General features: G+C 39.4%; 1 protein-coding gene across 4 annotated transcripts in view; it reads left to right on the top strand.

The window, feature by feature from the left end:
* The window catches only part of LOC106084618 (uncharacterized), a 464,287-nt gene extending 452,896 nt beyond the window's left edge, over nucleotides 1–11,391 (top strand). For 2 of the 4 annotated variants that reach the window (XM_013248441.2, XM_013248438.2), the window contains 2 exons: nucleotides 6,235–6,626; nucleotides 10,533–11,375. In XM_013248441.2, the coding sequence (XP_013103895.2) occupies nucleotides 6,235–6,626; nucleotides 10,533–10,744 (604 nt within the window). In that variant the 3' untranslated portion in view covers nucleotides 10,745–11,375. Of the gene's footprint in view, nucleotides 1–6,234; nucleotides 6,627–10,532 lie in introns of all 4 variants that reach the window. The other 2 variants (XR_001220845.2, XM_013248439.2) reach the window with 2 other exon arrangements.
* Nucleotides 11,392–14,622: the final 3,231 nt, after the last annotated feature.

Raw genomic sequence — 14,622 nt, 5'->3', positions numbered from 1 at the left:
AAATTTGAGACAGTGAATTGTGTTAGGGCCTTCGATATCCTTCTTCAATTTTGACCACATCGGTTCAGATTTGGATATAGCTGCCATATAGACCGATATCTCGATTTAAAGTTTTGGGGCCATAAAAGGAGCATTTATTGCCCGATGTCGCCGAAATTCGTGACAGTGGGTTGTATTGGGCCCTTCGACATTCTTCTTCAATTTGGCTTAGATCGCTCCTGATTTTGATATAGCTGCCATAAGACCGATCTTTCGATTTAAGGTTTTGGGGCCATATAAGGCGCATTTATTGTCCGATTTCGCCAATTTGGCCCAGAACGGTCCAGATTTGGATATAGCTGCCATATAGACCGATATCTCGATTTAAAGTCTTGGCCTCATTAAAGGCGTATTTATAATCCAATTTCGCTGAAATTTGACACAGTGATTTATGTTAGGCTTTTCGACATCCGTGTCGTATATGGTTCATATCAGTTAATTTTTAGATAAAGCTACTAAAAAGATCAATATTTTGTTATACACAATTGAACAATGAGTTGTACTAATAAGTATTTGCTCCAAATCAGAACATATTTCAATATAGCGGCTATGACGCATAAGGTATGTATTTTTCACCGGATTTTGATGAAAGGTGGTTTACATATATACCTGAGGTGGTGGTTATCCAAAATTGGGCCCGGCTGAACTTAACGAGTTTTTACTTGTTTTAATATGGTATTTTCACTACTCAAAAAAACATTTATAACTATTGGTGTGCAACTTGCCTGTAGTATACACGATAACCTGTTTTGGCAAATGCCATTATATTGTATTTCCCTTTTGGAGCTCAAAAGGTCATGCACGTAAAGAAGAATAAGAAATACTCACGAATGTTGTTTTAACCTTAACCATTGGTAATTAATTTAAATTTTATTTAAAACTTCCCAGTTACCTCTTACATTCCTCTATCATGCAGGATCTCCCATTTGTCAATCAATTTTATTGCCGCATCGTTATATCCATAGCGCAACAATATATGTTGTTTATATTAAGATTTGACTGCTCCATAACTGGGTTTTTTGACCAAATGCATTGTATACCAGTTTTTGTTGTTGTTTTTTTTTTAACATATATTCAACTATTGGGTTGCCCAAAAAGTAATTGCGGATTTTTCATATAGTTGGCGTTGACAAATTTTTTCACAGCTTGTGACTCTGTGATTGCATTCGTTCTTCTGTCAGTTATCAGCTGTTACTTTTAGCTTGCTTTAGAAAAAAAGTGTAAAAAAAGTATATTTGAAGTTCATTCTAAGTTTTATTAAAAATGCATTTACTTCTTTTAAAAAATCCGCAATTACTTTTTGGGCAACCCTACATACCGTTTTCATTTTTTTTTTGACAGTATTACTCCTTTATATACACCAACTTGGCGTTGGCGGCAGGCTGATCCACACACACACGTTCGCAAATAAAAATTCATGTAATAAAATCGTGCCGTTTTAAGCGTTGCTTTATTTGCTCTTCAAATGAGGGAATATGTGCAAAAATGTTTAAATGTTCTGACACCATTTTCCGTCAGCCCATCAATCATAAAATGCAAATATTTACGATTTCGAGCTTTTGTTTATTTATTTATATTGAGCACTTGTTGTTGTTGAGGTTGTGATTATTGCCGACGTTACTGCGGTTGGTGTGGCAGCAGCAGTATCAGCAACTCTAGGTGCAAATTCGCTAGTGTAGTGCTATTTAAGGGCGTCAATGTGTAGGTTAAGGGATAAAGACTCTAATAAATGATACACTGCATTAGATACGAAGTTGTTTGGAAAACAAATAAATTAAAAGTGACTTCATATGAGGCCTAATAATATGATTATTGTTTATTTGATGTAGCGACTAAGTGCATGATTGCGTAAATATTTCAATAGATTGCAGAGATTGTGGTTAATTAGATAAACAAAAATTATTAGAGAACATTTTCCTGAGAACTCGAAATTAGAGAGAGAGAGAATATAAGACTCAAAATTTCGGTATGTGCATTAAAAATAATTTCTGCTTCAAACTTAATAGTTATATTCCGTGTGTAATATCACGAGATATAAGTCTAAGATGATATAAAGTGCGAAGTTTGTTCAAAGAGTTTCGTGTGAAAAAACAAACGGGTGTATTTTATATATTCACTGTGGTTTATGTGAAGCTTCCCTTGACAAAAACAACGTTTCTCAATGGAAACAAAATGCCGCCAGAGGGTTAAAAAGATGTGAACGAGTGACAAAGTGACGGATGACAGAGCATCAATAATGCTTAATCAGGTTCATATCCAAAGCCATCATAGCTGGGACTTGTTCATTCATTTTCTGATAGCATGAGTTAGCCAACGTAATAATTGTAAATTTATACGTTTAGCTATACCATAGTCGTCATACAGCTCGTAGTTCTTATGACGCCAATATTCTGCATTAAAATAGAATAGTTCATAATGTTTACGAAGAATACTATTGGGTTGCCCAAAAAGCAATTGCGGATTTTTCATATAGTCGGCATTGACAAATTTTTTCACAGCTTGTGACTCTGTAATTGCATTCTTTCTTCTGTCAGTTATCAGCTGTTACTTTTAGCTTGCTTTAGAAAAAAAGTGTAAAAAAGTATATTTGATTAAAATTCATTCTAAGTTTTATTAAAAATGCATTTACTTTCTTTTAAAAAATCCGCAATTACTTTTTGGGCAACCCAATAGCTCGTCTGCATTTGCGATTTCCCGTGCTTATAAAAACACGAATGGTGTCTTGAACATTCTTATTTTTGTCGGGCAGAGGACATGTCCGTCTGTCAGTCCTTCAAAATAGAGCTGGCAAAATATCGATGGCACTATCGATATTATCAATATTTAATTTTTTAACTGAATATCGATTGATATTTTTCCGATGGATGCTATCGCAAAGGTTAAATTGTTTTGCAAACTAAACAAAAATACATTGCGCCTATAGAGGGCGCAATTTTCATCCGATTATACTAACATTTTGTACAATGATTTCTCTCATGACTTCCAAATGACTTTATTAGCCTTGGTTTTATGTGGTCTGTTCATTGATATTGCTTCTATATAAATCAATCTCCTGATTTTTATTTCTCATTTTCGTTTGAAATATAGGTAATAGAAAATTGACAAAAGTATCGATACTATCGATATGTATTATTAAAACTATCGAAAATATCGAATGTTGCGATATCGATAGTTTGCCAGCTCTACTTCAAAAGCACACTTAAGGCCGAAACAGAATGAGCGCATTGTGCTTTGTTTTTGCAATTGTGCACACATTTTATGGAGCAAAGACGTTTAATCGAGAGATCGATCTATACGGCAGCTATATCCAAATCTGAACCGATCTGAGCCAAATTGAAAAAGGATGTCGAAGGTCCTAACAAAACTCACTATCCCAAATTTTGGCGAAATTGAACAATAAATGCGCTTTTTATGGAGCCAAAACCTTAAATCGAAAGATCGGTCTATATGGCAGCTATATTCAAATCTGGAACGATTTGGGCTAAATTGCGGAAATTTGTCGAAAGCCTAACGCAACTCACTGTCCCAACTTTTGGCGAAATTGGAAAATAAATGCGCCTTTTATGGGCCCAAGACCTTAAATCGAGAGATCGGTCTATATGGCAGCTATATCCAAATCTGGACCGATCTACCCCAAATTCAAGAAAGATCTCGAAGGGCCTAACACAACTCACTATCCCAAATTTCGTCGAAATTGGACAATAAATGCGACTTTTATGGGCCCAAGACCTTCAATAGAGAGATCGGTGAATATGGCAGCTATATTCAAATCTGGACCGATCTACGTCAAATTGAAGAAAGATGTCAAAGGCGCTGAAAAACTCACTTTCGCAAATTTCGGCAAATTCAGACAATAAATACGTCTTTTATGTGCCAAAACCCTTAAATCGAGAGATTGGTCAATATGGCAGCTATATTCAAATCTGAACCGATCTGGGCCAAACTGCAGACGAATGTCGGACAGCCTTACACAACCCACTGTCCCAAATTTCGGGAAAATCGGAAAATAAATGCGCCTTTTATGGACCCAAGACCTTAAATCGATATATCGGTCTATATGGCAGCTATATCCAAATCTGAACCGATCTGTGCGATATTGCAGAAGTATGTCAAGGGGCTTAACCTAACTCACTGTCCCAAATTTCGGAGACATCAGACAATAAATGCGCCTTTTATGGGCCAAAAACACTAAATCAAGGAATCGGTCTATATGACAGCTATATCAAAATCTGATCCGGTCAGGGCCAAAATGAAGAAAGATATCGAGGGGCCTAAGACAACTCACTGTCGCAAATTTCAGCAAAATCGGATAATAAATGTGGCCTTCATGGGCCTAAGACCCTAAATCGGAGGATCGGTCTATATGGCAGCTATGTCCAAATTTGGACCGATGTGGGCCAAATTGACGAAGGATGTCCAAGGGTCTAACATAATTCACTGTCCTCAATTTCAGCAAAATCGGATAATAAATGCGGCTTTTATGGCCCTAACACACTAAATCGGCGGATCGGTCTATATGGCAGCTATAACCAAATCTGGACCGATCTGGGCAAAATTAACGATGGAAGTCGAAGAACCTAACACAACTCACTGTCCCAAATTTCACCGAAATTAGATTATAAATATGGCAGCTATATCCAAATCTGGACCGATGTGGGCCAAATTGACGAAGGATGTCCAAAGGCCTAACATTATTCACTGTCCCCAATTTCAGCAAAATCGGATAATAAATGCGGCTTTTATGGGCCTTAGACCCTAAATCGGCGGATCGGTCTATATGGCAGCTATAACCAAATCTGGACCGATCTGGACAAAATAAACGATGGAAGTCGAAGGACCTAACACAACTCACTGTCCCAAATTTCGTCGAAATTGGATTATAAATGCGCCCTTTATGGGTCCAAAACCTTAAATCGAGAGATCGGTCTATACGGCAGCTATATACAAATCTGGACCGATCTGGACCAAATTGAAGAAGGATGTCGAAGAGCTTAACACAACGCACTGTCCCAAATTTTGGCAAAATCGAACAGTAAAAGCGCCTTTTTTAGGTCCAATACCTTAAATCGAGAGATCGGTTTATTTGACAGCTATATCCCAATCTGGACCGATCAAAGCCGAATTGAGGAAGGATTTCGAGTGGTCTAACACAACTCACTGTTACAAATTTCATCAAAATCGGATAACAAATGTGGCTTTTATGGGCCTTAAACCTTAAATCGGTCTATATGGGATCTATATCAAGATATAGTCCGATATAGGCCATCTTCTAACTTATAGACAAGGAAGGAATTTGTGCAAAATTTCGGCTCAATATCTCTATTTTTAAAGACTGTAGCGTGATTTCAACAGACGGACGGACGGACATGGCTAGATCGTCTTAATCTGATTTATAATTTTAGGTCAATATAATGAAGGGTTGACATACTGACTGTATTCAAACTTTAAAAAAAAAATCGAGCCGTTATAACTTTAAAAGAAAATTAATGGATTTAAAACAGGAGGCCATCGTAGCGCAGAGGCATGTAGTAGTAGCATGTAGCATGTCCGCCTATGACGCTGAACGCATGGGTTCGAATCCTGAAGAGACCATAAAAAAAATAAATTTTCAGCGGTGGTTTTCCCCTTCTAATGCTGGCAACATTTGTGAGGTACTATGCCTTGGAAAAACTTCTCTCCACAGAAGTGTCGCACTGCGGCACACCGTTCGGACTCGACTATAAAAAGGAGGCCCCTTATCATTGAGTTTACACTTGAATCGGACTGCACTCATTGATATGTGAGAAGTTTGCCCCTGTTCCTTAGTGGAATGTTCATTGGCAAAATTTGCATTTTGCAATTTGCATCCTTGGTTTCTCGTCCTTTTCTTCTTTTTTTTTAAGAAATGTGGCTAGTCTTTCTACCACCGTAGGAAATCGGGAGCAATGCGTTTTAATCTAACCTTAAATTAAAAGTAGAATAGTCCGTTGTTCTCATTCTGGGGGTTTTCAGAGTATTTTGCAATTTCTTCGGGTTTCGTCTCAATTTTTCCTCAGATTTTGCAATACTACCGCCGTTGCGTGCCAAGTCAGTTCATTTATTTTTCGTGTGTTAAATTACAACTCAAATTTACCATTTTAAAACTTTTTCCTTCCCCTTGCCATTAGCAAAGCGCCTTTCCTAATTCTCAATGTGCTTTTGTTTCCTCTTTTACAGAAGTAACCGCAAATATCGTCACATTAACGAAAATGCTTTGGGAATTATACGGAGCACTTTGAACAGCGGTGGTTTTGGACCACAACCGGCTAATATCAACAATGAACTGGGTATACCTCCTAATGCTGGACCCATGAATGCATTTGCAGCCAGTTATGGTGGACGACCACTGTCACATCCAGGTGGTGGTAGTGGTGTTGCGGCTGCTGCAGCTGCCGTAACTGAGGCACAACAGGAGAAGGGTATGTTTTCGGTTAGTCAACTGAATATTGAATTGACGGAACAGCATGTTGGTCCCAATGGCAAAATGGAGCTGACATGTATGGCTACCATACCATCAGCGGTGGGACCAGGCGAGGATTTTGCAGATTTTAAAACGTACACAATTAAAGGTAAGCTACATAAGTCAACTAAAATGAAGTTGTACACCATACAGTGAGGGAAAAATTTATGAGTTGCATCTAAAAGATTAATTTCAATGTAAATTTGCCATTGTTACACCCACATCAAAGGATGGTGGAAAATTTTGTATTCATTCTGCTTGTAGCAGCTTGAAATATTGCCTAAGAGCTGCATTGATTATAGTATAAATTCCTGATAATCTTGCTATTGTATGTCAATATCATCATGTCCGACCGGATGTCTGTTGAAGTCCCGATAGAGAGGTCGGCTTATAATGCTGCCATACGTTCCGGATCAATTCGGAACATAATTGCCACAAACTTAGATACAGTGTAAGTGGAACGGAAAGGGCAGACAACTTGGCAGTGAAGGCCAGAGAACTGTCCTCGATAAACTTGGTTAACCCGAAGCCTTTAGGGTTGACGTAGTCCGATTTAATGGCGAGGACAGCTAAAATCCTATGGGGTGATCCGCATCGTGAAAGGATGAGGCTATTAATGTAAGGAAGTTAGAACGAGGTCAGTATAGCTTTTGGTGTCGTAACAAGTGATAACATGTGTAGGGCATGTAGGGAAGATGATGAGACAATGGAGCATTTCCTATGTCATTGCCCAGCTTTCGCGGCTAACAGACACCGGTACTTAGGTGGGAACACAATACCAGACATGAGCCAACTTAGGGGAGTGGTAGGGAAAACAATTATGGATTTTGTAAGTAGCACGGAATACCTAACTTCAAATGTTCTTTTTATACCATCCAGCATAGGATGGGGGTGTACTAATTTCGTCATTGTGTTTGTAACTCCTCGAAATATTCGTCTACAACCCCATAAAGTATATATATTCTTGATCAGCGACCAAGAAGATCTAAGAACATCTAGACATGTCCGTCCGTCTGTCTATCCGTCTGTCTGTTGAAATCACTCTACAGTCTTTAAAAATAGAGATATTGAGCTAAAACTTTGCACAGATTCTTTTTTTGTCCATAAGCAGGTTAAGTTCGAAGATGGGTTATATCGAACTATATCTTGATATAGCCCCCATATAGACCGATCCGCCGATTTAGGCTCTTAGGCCCATAGAAGCCACATTTATTATCCGATTTTGCCAAAATTTGGGACAGTGAATTGTATTAGGCTCTTCGACTTCCATCGTTTATTTCGCCAAGATCGGTCCAGATTTGGATATAGCTGCCATATAGACCGATCCTCCGATTTGGGGTCTTTGGCCCATAAAAGCCACATTTATTATCCGATTTTGCTGAAATTTGCGACAGTGAGTTGTCTTAGGACCTTCGAATTCTTTCTTCAATTTGGCTCTGATCGGATCAGATTTGGATATAGCTGTCATATAGATCGATCTCTCGATTTAAGGCTTTGGGTCTATAAAAGGCGCATTTATTGTCCGATGTCGCCGAAATTTGGGACAGTTAGTTGTCTTAGTCCCTTCGACATCTTTCTTCAATTAGGCCCAGATCGGTCCAGATTTGGATATAGCTGCCATATAGACCGGTATCTCGGTTTTAGGTTTTGGGGCCATAAAAGACGCATTTATTGTCCGATGTCGCCGAAATTTGCAACAGTGAGTTGTGTTAGGCCCTTCGACATCTTTCTTTAATTTGGCCCAGATCTGTCCAGATTTGCATATAGCTGCCATATAGACCGATCTCTCGATTAAGGGCTTCCGGTCTATAAAAGGCGCATTTATTGTCCGATGTCGCCGAAATTTGGGATAGTAAATTAAGTTAAGCCCCTCGACACACTTCTGCAATATGGCATATAGACCGATCTATCGATTTGTTATTTTGAGACTATAAAAGCGCATTTATTACCTTTTTATACCCTCCGCCATAGGATGGGGGTATACTAATTTCGTCATTCTGTTTGTAGCTCCTCGAAATATTCGTTTAAGAATACATATAGTATATATATATATATTTTTGATGGACATGACATTTTATGTCCACTTAGCCATGTCCGTCCGTCCGTCTGTCGAAAGCACGCTAACTTTCGAAGGAGTATAGCTACCCGCTTGAAATTTTGAACAAATACTTCTTATTAGTGTAGGTCGGTTGGGATTGTAAATGGGCTATATCGGCCCATGTTTTGATATAGCTGCCATATAAACAGATCTTAGAACACAATTTCTTGAGCCTCTAGAGGGCGCAATTCCCATCCGATTGGGCAGAAATTTGGCATGACCTGTTTCCCTATGACTTCCAACAACAGTGCAAAGTATGGTTTAAATCGGTTCATAACCTGATATAGCTGTGATATAAACCGATCTTGGAACATGATTTCGTGAGCCTCTAGAGGACGCAATTCTTATCCGATTGGACTGAAATTTGGCATGAACTATTTCGGTATGACTTCCAACTACTGTTCTTAGTATGGTGGAAATTGGTTCATAACCTGACATAGCTGTCATATAAACCGATCTGCGGTCTTGACATCTTGAGCCTCTAGAAGGCGTAATTATTATCAAATTTTGCTGAAATTTTGAACAACGGCTTCTCCCATAACCTCCAACGTACGTGTCAAATGCGGTCTGAATCGGTCTATAGCCTGATACAGCTCCCATATAAACCGATTTCCCTATTTTACTTCTTGAGCCTCCAGAGGGCGCAATTCCTATCCGATTTGCCTGAAATTTGGCATAACATGTTTTGTTATGATTTCCAATAACTGTTTTAAGTATGGTTGAAATCGGTGCATAACCTGATATAGCTGTCATATAAACCGATCTGGGATCTTGACTTATTGAGCCTCTAGAGGGCGCAGTTATTATCCGATTTGGCTTAAATTTTGTACAACGGTTTCTCTCATGACCTTCAACATATGTGTCAAATATGGTTTGAATCGGTCTATAGCTTGAAACAGCACAACAGAGATACCGGGAAAAGAACTCGAAAAATTTGACCAATGGTGGAGGGTATATAAGATTCGGGCCGGCCGAACTTAGCACGCTTTTACTTGTAACTTGTTTGTCACCATTTTAGCAGTATTATTCTCTTCGGAGATCTGATTTTCTTTCCAGCTTCCGTAGAAGTGTTTGAAATGTCCTACCAGTATCCTGCCCTTTCGCCCGATTGCACTGCCGGTGCATACTACTCAGTCTCCCTCGGCGTGTAGCAGATTGCTTGCTCTGTCTTCTTGTAGGCCTAGTAAAGCCCTCGGTCACTACTTCCGTCATCCCGCTGACCTCAGCTCTTGATCCGCATTGACACTGTCGCTTTCTGAGCCTTAATCGGAAACACCACCTTCACTAAAAGAGTGGGGATGAATTGCGCATCCTTCCGACATCCTTATCCGTCTCTTCCTCATATGTTAGTCTGATGATTGTTTGTGCGCTTGAAGCATTATTCTCCACTACAGGTGCCAAGTTCAAGACCCACACCTGTAGGAGGGGAGAACAACATGCTAGGATCTGATTCGACCACGGCAGCTGTTGGGTCTTTGGAGTCCATTCTGAGCCTACTTCTGACTGGCTTTAAAATTTTTGAAAAACAGGTGCCAAGTTCAATACCCACACCTGTAGGAGGGGCGTTCAGCATGCAAGGATCTGATTCGACCACGGCAGCTGTTGGGTCTTTGGAGTCCATTCTGAGCCTACTTCTGAATGGCTTTTAAATTTTTTCATAATAGGTAGTCATATTCCGAGATTAAAATATATATATTTTTTTTTTTTTTGAGGAGTACAATGAATACACTTCCGCTCCACTCAACGGTTACTAATAGGAAGAGTTACATGACAAATAACAAAGCTTGTATGCTTCCATCCTATGATGGAGGGTATACAAAATTTATTCACTATATATGAATATCAAAAAAATCAAAAAACTGTTTAAGTAACTTCCCTTTTGAATTTTCTTATTTCCGCTTACTTTGGCAATTTCAGTGGAAGTGCAGCGAATGGAAACGACAACCTTCTCAACAACCACACAAAGCATAGGCATGGCCGCACTGGGCAATGGGGCGACACCATCATCGGCGACGTCACCGCACTACTCGAGATATCGTCTGCATCAGCCAATACATTTACACAGTCTATGGATGCAACTGTGCCTGGCCATTATTTTTATGCTCTGGCGAACAGTGGGAGTGCACTAAGGCCCAACGAGAGGAAAAGACGTGGATGCATTGTAAAAATAAGCCCCCAATATTAAAGCCAATAATTAAATTTGTATGTACATTTTTTTTTTGAAAAAGATGAATGGAGCCAAACGGAACCAAAATAAAACACACTCACACACACACACACACGAATAGACACTCACAGAATCCCAGCAGCTGAAAATCGAAATGTATTGGAAGAGTGAATGGACAACGTTAAGCCTAAAAGTCTACAACGTTTACCCATATACATATATAAATGACCACCGAGTAAGATGATATATACAAACACACACACACACACACACCCATACACAAGCAAACAAACAGATAAGTAAGCAACATGGAACAAATAAACAATTCATCGCAGATGCAAAGCAACCCAAACGTGTATGTACTACATAAGTAAAGGATACGAAAACCAAAAAAAAAAAAGACAAACACAATATTTTTGCTTTTTTTACATGGACATTAAGTGCCAGCTTGATGGGTAAGAACCATGATGATCATGCAGATGATGATGTTATAAAATAATAAATATATGAAATTAATTAACCTTTAGGTTGATAAATGAGCAAAAGTAAACAGAGAGAGCCGAAAATATTATACGAAAAGGGCATTATGGCAAGACAAGGTTACATTATGTCAATTAAATGAAAATAAAATGTCCTTTTTATTAAGAGTTATTTATTCTGTATTTTTTTTTTTTATTTCTTTTATAGTACTTGTCCTATATTAAGGGTTAATTGTGTCATAGATATTGAGAAAATTATTTGCTATCGTAAGTGTAATACACTTCAAAATGTAGCCTTGTAATGTTTGAAAGCCCTTTGTCCAAAAAAAAGGAGTACCTCAAATGAAAAGAAAAATATTTTGCATAACCTTTGAGTTAAATTCAGCATGGTTAGTTAGTGTTTTTTTTTTCGACTTGTGAACAGTTTTACAATTCGCATAAAAAACTGTGTCTATGTACTATAGGTTCTTACACGGAAACCACCGTCATAGAGAGGTTAGCATGTCCGCCTATGACACTGAACACCCGAACTAAAATTCTGCAAAGAACATCAAAAAAAATTTCGTCGGTGTTATCCCCTTCTAATGCTGGCGAGAATTGTGAGCTATTGAGCCATGTAGAAACTTGTCCCCAAAGACACTTCGCACTGCGGCACATCGTTCAGAATCGGCTAGAAATAGTGGTTCACTTATGGTTGAGATTAAATCTTGAATGGGACCGCACCCATTGACATGTGAGAAATTTGTCTCCGTTCCTTAATAGAATGTTCGTGGGCAAATTTGCGTTGGATGTTCTAAACCTTGTGCTTTCAATGTTTGCAATCAATTCAGTTTGTTCTTTCTATACAGAAAAATAATCAAGTGATTGTGCCATCAAAAAAAACATACATTTGAAATAATGTTCCCACATGTAAGGCATTTTCTGTTAGCCGAGCAATGGCATAGGAAATGCTCAACGCACAGAGGTATAATCGAAAAGAAAAACTAGTAAAAAATATGCCTCTCTGATATCTCTTTGAAATTTTAAATGGTTTGAGTTGAGGTGGAAAAAGCCTATCTCGGCCCAAAATTAAAAAAAAAAATATAATTTGAAAATCCCTCAGACCAGAATAGATATGGTAGAGCTCAAGCAAACTTAAGCAGGGATTTTCTAGCTACAAAATAATTTTCAAAATCCAGCCACAGATGAAGATTTGGCAGTCCGAAGTAGTTTTCGAAATGCCGAGGTAACCAAATTTAGGGGCCTGCCAAGAGGCGCTCAGAACACCTAAGGCCTTAGAATTTTGCATATGATCTCGTCTGCCCATTTAACATTTAAAAGAGATATGTATACCCGATCTCAAACAGCAGACTTTTTACAAGTTTTTTTTTTTTTTTTTTTTTTGATTCTATCCCACAGTGCAAGGTCTCATTATCTTCGCCACTTGGCCTACACATGCTATCATTTGGCGCACCTAGTTTGTATAAGTGAGTCCGTAGTCCTATGTCTCCCGTTATGAGACTGAAAGCTATACTGAGCTACTTCTACCTACCCTTCACTCAGATTTCATCAATGTGAAAGGATTCGGGCCAACCAAGTTTATTGGCATCAATCCTGTGGCCTTCACTACCAAAACGTCTACTCTTATTCAGCTATAGGCCGACTCCCAAAACAATGCGGTTTCTGCTAACCGACGAGAAGGCGTTAATTTCCTTCTTAAAATCCAAGACTGTTCGTGATCTTATATCCTAATTGTTATGGCCGTAGTGGCCAGTTTACAGTACGCAGAGATGTTCACATTTGACGTTCTCGCGTAACTACCATATCACCTCATACATTGCGTGATCAGCTGGATCTCCATCTGCAGAACCATATTATGGTCAGGCAATCGGAAACAGATCTCAGTTCCTGGGTTCTAATTGACCCCAGACCCCAGTCCCACTCTGTCCTCTAGCTTTAATCCATTCGGGAAGCATGAAATTCCAGATGGCTATACCGAGTTGGCAGCAGGGCATCGCACTCGACCACAAGTATGGTCTTAAGTATCTGATGGGATCCTTTATTCATTCTCCCACCGTCTTAAGTCTCCTAGCCGCAGTGGCAGCTCCACATTAAATCTGTATGTCTAACAGACATATAGATTTAATGCCCACACCGATTTTGCAGAAGTAAGCTCATAGTCCTATATGTCCTGTTATGAGACCAAGAGCTATACTGACCTCTTTCTTACTTCCTTTCGTTAATGGCCTAGTCTTCTCACGATCCTCACGTCAGCTCTTCCATTCCCCCTTACTCTTCTATGGCCCAACATTCGAAACAATGCTAATTTTGTCATCCCCACATAAGGCGTTAATCTTCTTCTTACACTGTTCGTGAACTTACCAACCTGGTTCTTATTGCCCTGATGATCAGTTTAATGCTGTTTACACCAGACGTCCTCACGTTCACATCATACCACCAATTAGGCATTCCGAGATCGCCCGTATCACCGCCTGCAGGGTCGTATTATGGTTAGACAATCAGAAACAGATGTCAGTCCCTGGTTTCTTAATGAAGACACACAGGCCGACTCTGCCCTCTAGCTTTGATCCATCTGTGTAACATAATTTTGTAGATGGCAATACCAGGGTTCCGGAAATTCAACACTGTGCCGCTGGCTGCAGTGCCTCCCTCTCAGTTATTCGATGGGATATCACATCCATTCCTTCCATGTTTCCTGGCGACGCCTCTCTCCATTTTCCTATCATCTTAAATCTCATAGCCGCAATGGCTGTTTCACACTAAATCGGTATGTCTATGGGTCGTGTATCAAGAATAGTCTCCAGCGTCCTAGATGGCCTGGTTCTTATCGCCCCGCCTATGGCAAGACAAGGAATTCTCTGAACCTTATAATTAAGTTGCATTTTTTTCTCCATCGCCACTCACCAAACTACTGAGGCGTAGTTAAGTATTAGCCTGCTAAGTAAACACATGTCTCGCATAGGCATTAGAAATGACGATATCTGCCGGTGGTGTCACGATATAGACGCTATAGATGACAGTTTCCATTTCCTACGTTAATGTCTTGCATTATTCCAAAGTAGAAATAGGATACTTCGTTCTTTTTTCTTTCATTCACTAAGTGAACTCAGAGGCGTAAACCCAGTCGCAGTGGTACGGGAAAGTGCATTGAAGCTTGTCTTCCATGCATGTCTTACTGCTGAGAGAAGAGGAAGAGTTCATCCTCTTCTAGCCCAACCTAACCTAAGTATTGGTCCCATCACACTTATGTGGAGCCTGTGGCCTTTCCTCGAATTCAGGCCCCATTTAGAGCCTACAGCCCGCCTTCATAGTGCCCAACATCTGCTAGACTTCTCGGTACGCTCTCGAATGCGACACTTCA

The sequence above is a fragment of the Stomoxys calcitrans genome, chromosome 2 (assembly GCF_963082655.1).
Source record: "Stomoxys calcitrans chromosome 2, idStoCalc2.1, whole genome shotgun sequence".
Taxonomy (NCBI): domain Eukaryota; kingdom Metazoa; phylum Arthropoda; class Insecta; order Diptera; family Muscidae; genus Stomoxys; species Stomoxys calcitrans.
This window is presented reverse-complemented; position numbering and strand designations above follow the sequence as displayed.